General features: G+C 45.9%; 1 protein-coding gene across 4 annotated transcripts in view; it reads left to right on the top strand.

Moving 5' to 3' along the window:
• Positions 1-390: 390 nt before the first annotated feature.
• Positions 391-8,965, top strand: part of MYO1D (myosin ID) — a 164,038-nt gene continuing 155,463 nt past the window's right edge. For 3 of the 4 annotated variants that reach the window (XM_064473647.1, XM_064473646.1, XM_064473648.1), the window contains exon 1: positions 391-566. In XM_064473647.1, coding sequence (XP_064329717.1) covers positions 472-566 — 95 coding nt within the window. In that variant the 5' untranslated portion in view covers positions 391-471. The remainder of the gene's footprint in view (positions 567-8,965) is intronic. The other variant, XM_064473645.1, reaches the window with a different exon arrangement.

Raw genomic sequence — 8,965 nt, 5'->3', positions numbered from 1 at the left:
GGATCTGGCTCTGCATGGCGGCGCCCTGGGATGGGTGTCTCTTGGGTGCAGGATCTGGCCCTGCCTGGCGGCACCCCGCGGTTGGGGGGGGTGTCTCCGGGTGCAGGACCATGCTCTGGGGCACAGCAAAAGGGTGCCAATGGGTGCCGCATTTGGGGGACGAGCGTGTGTGTGTGTTCCCTGGGGTGCGGGGTGCGCCCCCCCCACACCCCCCCGCCGCGGTGCCGGACGCCCCTCCCGCCGGCAGAGGGCGCTCTTGCTCCCTGCCCGCCGCTAGCCGAGGGGCGGGGCCGCGTTCTCTCCGCCGGCCGGTAGGGGGCGCCGCCGCCCGGTGCCCGCCTCGCGCCCGCCGGGCCCCGCCTCACCAGGTGAGGCGGGGCCCGGCGGGCGCGAGGCGGGCACCCCCCCCCTTACCCCCCCCCGCCCTGGGGAGCGGCGGGGAGCGCGAGCCCAACCGTCACCGTCGCCGCCATGGCGGAGCAGGAGAGCCTGGAGTTCGGCAAAGCGGACTTCGTGCTGATGGACGCCGTCACCATGCCCGAGTTCATGGCAAACCTCCGGCTGCGGTGAGCGGCGAGGGGGCGGCGGGGGAGGGGGGAACGGGTCGGTGCGAGGAGCGGGAATGCCGGGGGACACCCCCCCCTCCCCTCACTTCGCCTCAGGGTGTGTGAGGGGTTGTGAGGGCTCGTCCTCCCGCTCCTCCCCCCGCCTCAGTGCGGGTACCGGGCGTGGGGAGGGGGTGCGCTGTGCCGGTTTAGTGAGCTGAACCGTCCCCGCGCTGGGGGAGGCGTCCCGGGCGGCGGCTCCCTCAGCCCGCCTTGCCTTGGCCCCTGCCTGCCCCGCTGTGAGGTGACCGGGCTCCACAGTGGAGCAAACCCAGCACAATCTGAGAATCTTCTATGAACGGGAGCACTTCGTAGAGCCAGGTGAGCATGAGACTGCCAGGGCGCAGGACGGGAGCTCCAAGCCCTGCCTTTGGTTCCGTGGGGGCTTTCTGTCACCCCTGTGGAAAACCTCCCTCTTCTCCCACTCATCAGACCCCATCTGCTTCAGTCTCCACCTCGTACACCTCCCCTCTAACAGGTATCTTGCCTATGCTGACATGCGTGCAAAGTTGAAACTGAAAAAAAGGCAATAAAAGTCACCAAGTCCAAGGTTGCTCCAGCTCCTTGAACGTGAGCTTTACAGCCGTTCACCAGCGCAGACTTGCTGCGTTAACGTTTCATGATCTTTATGGTTTTATTTCCCTTCCAGACGCGATGGGCTTTGGGAAGACCTGCATTTTCATCCCTTTTTCCTCTGTGAAGCACAACTAAATCCTGAGCAGCAGTGACACAGAGCACAGCCGGCGGAGACCCTAAGTCTGGGGCTGTCTTTCACTTTCCATTATAAAAGATTCATGTGAACTCTTCCTGATAAACTTTTATGCCCCTGCTTGTGCAAAGATTTGATAATTACCAAAGGGAAGCCTTTGAGATAAAAATGTGACTTATTGGCTGCCCCCCTCCTGCTTTTTGCTCAGGCTTTAAAGACTGCCTCTCCTGCCACTTCATTCTGGAGATGTTTGAAATCGGTAACTGCTCAGGCCCGTGCAGTTGTTGGATACACCTGAGAGTGGCTCTGGCAATAGCCAAGGGAAAAGAGGTGGGCTGAGCTTCCTCAGCTGGCAGAAAGCTCCTGCAGAAGGAGAAAATTAAGCTCTTTCAGGCAATTGTGATGTGTGCTCCGGATGAAATCTGTAGATTTGGAGGTCTGGCTACATCAGCTGCTGAGTGCTCGGGAATCTTTGTGCTACACAACTGGCAGCTGGGGTGTACCCATCTTCTGTGGTGCTGCAAGGTCAGGGCTCAGCTCCTGGCAGTGCAAGATATAATAATAGCCAGCATATTTTATATTATTTTTATTTTATATTTTGGATTTCTGTTTGGGTAGGGAGGGCATTTGTGTTTAAGTACTATGGAAAACATAATGTGAACAGTTGAGCTTTGAACATGAGGAAATGCCCGATTTAAATTTTGTGGTGCCTCTAAAAGCTTAAATTTGTTTGTCATTTGTGCACGCCATGACACTCTAATCGTATTACAAAGGGCTTACAAACAAAGTCATTGTAATTAGCAGGAAACTTACATCTAACAGTTTGTTCTTGGGGTTTTTATTCTTTGGTTGATGTGTACTAGCAATCTAACCAAAGTATCAGAAACTGATTGCTGGGTAACTTAAAAAATCAATGTAGCGTGCTGGTTGCATTCAGGAATCAACTGAGAGGTTCCTTGCACTGGTAGACATTGCTAATTTTGTATGAAAGAGGATGAGCAGAACAAGCTAGCAGTTCTGGATCCTTATAATTGATAGGTAGTTGGATATCCCCCCCCCCCCGTTGCATGCTGATCACACCTGAGGATGTTGTCTGGACATCCCTGGTGTGTCTAATACACCATCAAGTGTCCCTTTAACTCCGGTACCTTGATCACTGGTACTCAAAACCAGGCTTTTCCTTGCAACACCAATTCAAACTGCGGTTTCTTTTGCCCAAGAATGCGTGCGTTATTTTGGCGGTAATCTCCAGTTTGCAGAGTTCTGCCTTCAGGTTGTCTTGGGTCCGTGCTATGGGCAGAATAATCTTTTGTTAGAGAAAAATTAATACTGTTAAGTTGTCTAACCTTGGTGGTGTCATCCCCGGACTTCAGGCTTGTCTGCACTGGGATGTTTGGGAAAAACTAATCTGAATTTACCAAAAGTGTGGCTTTTCAGTAAAATTGCAAAGCTCTGCTAAGCTCTGATTGAAGCTGCTGGTAGAGCTGTGGCCCTGGGCTGCTGACCCAGCCTTGCTGCTGGTGTGTTACAAGTCTCAAGCAACATTTGCTTCTCTTATTTTACTGCTTCAGAGGTGGTAATTGACAGTCGCTGCTGATACATTTTAAATTATGCCAGACCCAAGTTACACCGGGGATTCTGACCTGTTGGTGGGTTGATCATGCCACCTTGTGTTTTGTCACGTTGCGTAGATGGCGCGAGTTGCCTTTGTACTTGTCATGCGCTGAACAGAATGGAGAACATGTTGCTTCTCTGTCATTAACTTCAAGTGGCGGGTTTGTTCGGTTTACACTTGGATGGGCTCCACCCTATTCCATAAATCCAGCTTTCTGGCAGTGCTATTTTTGTTCGGGGTCACTGGCTGACCCAAGACGGGTTGTGCTGGATTTAGTTCTCAAGCAAGCCCAGATGTGGGTGGAATTGAAATCATAGCAGTTTCGGTGCATGCAAGGATATTTCCCCAAGGATGTCTCTAGTGGGAAAAAGAGAAATGGTGAAGTTGCATTTTTTATTACTTTAATATTTGAATTTAGTGGTGTTGATGTGTGCTGGATTAGTGTGGCTGATTTGTTTGTTGATGTGAGTACCTGCCTGGGTAGGCAGATAGACGCAATGTGAATTTACTACCTCATTTCCCAATCCCTATGCTTCATGACCTGTTGTTTGTAGGTTGTGTAGTGATTCAGCAAGTATATCATAGTGCTAGTATTTTTTAATGGCCACGTCTTACAACAACTTAATAAACTGGCCTTTTCATGTGGACACTCAAGCGGTCACTGTATCTTACACATTAATTGTAAATAAAAGCCGTCCGGTCCTTGGCTTCCTTAGTTCTGAGTGGGCTTCATACCAGCGCCTGGTTGTGATTCTTAGTCATCAGAACAATTAGGAGAAAAAAAGAAGGCAGGAGTATCAGAACAGTTAGTGTGGACTTAGGAGCTGGTGTTCGTTAAGTGCTCCTAAGTATGAATTGTTATAAACGCTGTATTTGAGCAGTTTGCACTTGAGCAGACAGTCCAGCATTTACTTTAATCAGTCCCCTGTTGACATCTGTGGGCAGGTTGATTATTGCAGTAGAAGTTTGCATTTCAATTCCTATCGGAGGACCTAAGATCAATTGACTCCTTAAAGCAGGGAATCTTTTTCCTGTGGAAGAGCTCTCAGTCCTCTCACTGGCATTCAAGGGCTAGTATTTAGCTGTACTCCGAGTGTTACCCGCCTGTAATCTGAGGGAGGACATCCTGCTCTGGATTTGTTAGAACACTTTCATTCAGTGGGTGGTTTTGACTTAACGCGACTGTGACTATTCCACAGCAGGTGGAGTGAGACAGTGCTTGCAAAAAGGGAACGGCGGTCTCGCAGGAGTTGCTAACGTTTTGCAGAAATTGTGGCATGGATGAAACTTGCGGTATGAACTTTTGAGTAAAAGAGACACCAAACTGTATATCACCTTGTTTTTTTTATCACGCCATAATGAAAATTTCGAGTGATAAAAGTTGTCATTTTTAATTTACTTCCTTGTAAGGAAGAGGGCAAGAAGGTTATTTTTCACAAGTATGAAATATTCTATCTACAATTTCTTGTATTATCCTGCAAAGACCACTCGTATTATCCTGTACAAGTAGCACTTATCTAGATAAATCAAAACTCTGAGCTTTAAAACTGGTATTTACGACATGCAAAGCAGTAGTTTGATTTCTTGAATTATCTGCTCTGCAGTCTTAGCGATAACTTCAGGAATAACTTCAGACTAGCTTCTCCTCACAAGGTCTCAGATGCTTTGCAGGGGAGTAAGACGTGATCCCTGCCGCGCCAGGCAGTGCGATGATGTGGGGGCCCCGTTGTGGATAAACCCGATGCCTCTGAATCGCGGCCGAGGGCTGTAAGTGGAAAGCCACGTTGAAATGCAGGAAGAAAGTAGGCAATTACATATTGCAGCAGCAGGGTAGCGTTCCGGGTAGTCCTGTATGAGCTGTGTGCTCAAGATCTTTCTGTTCTCACGTCTCATTTGTGAGCAGGTGCTACTTGACTCATCTTTTTGTGATTTCTAGCGAGTTGCTCATTTTTCATAAGCGTTGTGCAGATGCCCTCCTGGGAACATAACGGGTCTTTGTTGCTTTTATTAAAGAATTCAAGGATGCATGAAAGGAAGACTGTGAAAGCACATGGTAAGGTGTAACGATTGTAAAATGAATTTTTGGTTGTTTTCCTCTTTTTTAACTAGTTTCAGCATGAAACCCAGCGTGGAAGGCTGTACTTGGTGCTCAGACAGTTCCTGATCATCCCAGCCCGCCTGAGCCTGAAGATGTGTTGTGAAGAACTACAGTTTAATAGTCCTTGTAGTTGTCCCCCTGCACGCGTTGAGATTTCTGACCTCTTAAAGTGACACTTAATAAATGCACAGCTCTGCATTTAGTTAAAAATATGCAAAAGTGTTTTTTCTACTGTTTCTCAACTATGTCTTACAGTGCAAACCGCAGCATTTTCAAAGATATCCCACATTAAGGCAACAGTTCTTAATTAATATTTATTGCAGATACTTTTGAGAGACTGATAATGTTTGTTATGATTAATAATATTTTTGGTATCAAGAATCTGTAAAGAAATTCATCTTTTCCTCTGAGAATTGTCTGCAAGTGTTTGCTGCTGAGACAAGCATTTGCTGTGCCGGCAGGGCGAGGTGTAGGCTGTGGTCCTATAAAAAGGTTGTAGGAAACTGAAACGGGGAATTGGGCTTCACATGCTGGGGAGGGATATCTTGATGGGATTTTCTCAAGACAGTTGTGTGTAAGCTATACCTTTTGGGCCTCTCAAAAAAAAAACTGTTTGTTTTTTTTTTTTTCTTCCAGATGATGTAGTGGGTTGAATTCGTCTTAAAAGTTGTCTGTTTTGTGTTTTGAATTACTGTGGTGTGAATAGCTGTTAGCCTCTTGGGTTTACAGCACTCTCCTGTGGAGGCATTTTTGGGTACAAGAAGCTGAAGATGGTGCTGAAAATGTATAGACTCGTAATTGCCGAGTGACCTGAAGAGAAGCTGTAAGGCGGTTGTTAGCGGCCCCTTTCAGTAGCTGGTATTAAAGGGTGGGGTTTTTTTTAGTAAATACACAGGTGTTCACTCATCTTGCAGTTCTGAAAGGCCAAACTCTTGTTCTGCCATTTAGTGTCCCCTAGATCTGGAGACTGGGTTATTCTCCTTTCATCTGTCCTCAACAGGTCTGGCAAAACATGCACAAGTTCTGGGGTGGATCAAATGCTTTAATTTGTTCCTTTCTTCAGAGAATCAGCATCCCCCATACACACATTAGGAGCAATTCTTTCTCAGCAGGGGTGTGGATCATTGATAGCATTTGGTTCTTCATCTGTACAACACCCTTGCTGCTCTGCCGTTGACTTGATCTTGCTTAAGTGTTGGAGTGAAAGGGAGATGGTTGTATTGTATTGAAGTTTTTACACCACCTTTTTTATCTTACGAGCACCGTCTTAAACATTCATAATTTTGGTTGAAGTTGTGGTGGGAGAGGTTTGGCTTCACACTAGGTAGTAAAGTATCTTTAATCCTGGCAGAGGAAATATTGTGTGAATGCTTGGTTTCATTTGTGCTTTTGGTAATGAAATATTCATGCTTAATAAACAAGCTTTTCATGCCTTTAAGCCATTTTAATTTCCTCACTTTAAATAGATATGAATATTTGAATTGTTCGTGTGGTGTTGAATTAGAAGCTGCTGGGAAGGTCTGCTTTCTTCCCGGAAAGGGGTGCCTGCCACTGCAGATGCTGCAGGACGCTCCTCAGTGCTGCTCGGACGGCCAGCAGTTAAGTCTCATCAGCTCTTCTTGGCTTCTTCAGAATTGCTCAGCTTGCAGAGAGCTGTCTTGTGTCAGAATTCAGAATGAATGGAATGAAAATTCTCCTTAGGCCATCAAAATTTGACTTACGAGCTTGGACAGGGTCCAGCTTGATCTTTGTAGATGGAGAAGGCCATTGATCTCACTTAAAAGGCAAATCCTAACTACACAAGTAGCAAAAGGGAGGATCAAGGCCAGCTTTCCGATTTCTGCAGGGACTTATTGTTCAGCTTATGGAAACTGATAGGTTCTACATGTGGGCTCTGTGGTTCCTGACAGCACTCGTATGAGCGAAGCATTGAATGAGATGGTGTCCCGCGTGGAATATGTTCTGCCTCCATATGTGCTGAATTTATATAGTTTCACTGAATCTTCTTTTGCACATCTGTCCTCCCCTGACTTATGAATACCTTATTTTCTCAGAGTGAAATTTTACAGTAGTCTTTTTATAGCAGTGTGGGTGAGGGAGTGTTTAATAATTTTAACACATGGGTGTTGAATAATATACGAGGTCAGATTTATGAATGAGATTAGTCTTTCGGGATACCTTACAGTTTTAAATTCTTACGCTGGCAATGCTGTGCACCAGACCTGCTGGTCCTGGCTTGCCAGCTGACGCCAAGCTGCATTTGTGGTACTTGTCAGAGCACAGATAACAAAATTTAATTGTAGGTAGCTAGCTAGTGGCAAGCTGGGGGGGGGACATTCATGTCACATGCCATCAGGTGTGAAGAAAAGCCCTACAAAATCAGTTCTGTAAGCAGAACTATAGTGAACTAGCTCAATAGGAGGTGCTCCTTATTGCATCTTTCTTTAATAAATTATTCTTTTTCTGCTATTTACACAAAGGATATCTACAAAAAGTCAGCTGCTAATTCAGGAATTCATCAGCAGCCTTTTTGCTTTCATCCTTGCCTTTTCTCTGCAACTGTTTGGTAGATTCTGATTAAGTAATTTGGGTCCTGAAGATCCTCAGGGTGGGCAGTGCATCTGCGTGTGGTACTGTAAAGTAGAATCCTGTTCCTGCTTTTGACTACCACATGTTGGAGATGGCTTGTATAACCTGCATCATCTTAACTGAAGTTATCATCACCTTATGAATTTCACTAGCTAAAGGCTGGCTTTAAGATCTGCCAAATCCTTATAGTAAATATTAGCTAATATTTCCAATGAGTCTCGTGGTGCCCTTCAGTCAAGAGTCCTTTGCGTTGACTTCTGTTCAAAAATCTACCTCGTTAGATTATTTTACTGACCTACCGCTCCACTGACCCATGCATTCCTTTCGGGCTGAGCAAGCTTTTACACTACCTGAACGTTTCCCCTTTAGTCATACGTACTCAAATTCCTTTTATAGATGCAGATCTCACTAGATATTTGACTGTTACCTCATCACTCCTCCTTCTCAGTCCTGGGTTATGATTGCATCTTTTTATGGCATGAAGACATTCTGAGAGGGGCGAGAAGAAAGCAAATGGCTGAACACAGGTTTGCCTGTAAGTGTTAAATAAGGGAGCTGTGTGTCTGTTTGTAGGAAATGCTCATTTCCAGTTCTCAGAAGCAGAAATACATTGTCTAGAAGAAGATTTCTGTTCCTTTCAGGGCTGTTCGGTTAGATCCGATGAGGTCTCAGCTCACACTACTGATATCATGTACTGATGTTTCTGTCTCTGTTAAACAGACCAGGAGGGGAAGTAAGTTTTCATTGTGGTGCTTTCAGGTGCTATGAGAACAGCTTGGATGTGAGACTGTTCTGTCTTTGGGAGTGAAAAAGAGGCATTAGGTAGACTGAACCTGTTGAAAAGACTTTTTTTTTTTTTTTTTTTTCCCTTCAAATCTAAACCATTAAACTGTTCCTCAGATAATGTCTATCTTTTGCTAGCAATGAAGTTTTCCTCATTCCTGGGATTTGTTTCAGCTGGTGTTCTTTGCTGCTGCAGGCTGACACAGGACAGTGATCGGTTCTGTCTGAGTAGTGGTTTACATAGACAACAGATAACGTACTGTTAGAGCCCAGCAATGAGAAGCTGAGGTAGGAGGAGCAGGGTATCATGTAAAGACCTTTTAAATAAAACAGTTGTTAATGATAAGCCAGAGGACTCACCCCCGTCATCATAGATGGTCTTGCAGTGCTCTACTTCTCAGACTCATCAGTAGAAGTGTGACTATGCTGGGGCATAATGAGTCTGTTCTTGCTTGAACTCTTGATGGTGATGGTACTTTCCATTCTTGCCCCCGCAAATTTCAAAATATTCACCTGTGCAAACTTTGAATTTTCTCCCTGAACAGTGTTGGGATATTTGTCTCTCG

Source organism: Phalacrocorax carbo, chromosome 25, assembly GCF_963921805.1.
Source record: "Phalacrocorax carbo chromosome 25, bPhaCar2.1, whole genome shotgun sequence".
Taxonomy (NCBI): domain Eukaryota; kingdom Metazoa; phylum Chordata; class Aves; order Suliformes; family Phalacrocoracidae; genus Phalacrocorax; species Phalacrocorax carbo.
Note: the sequence above shows the minus strand (reverse complement) of the source record. Positions and strands in the feature narration are given on the sequence as shown.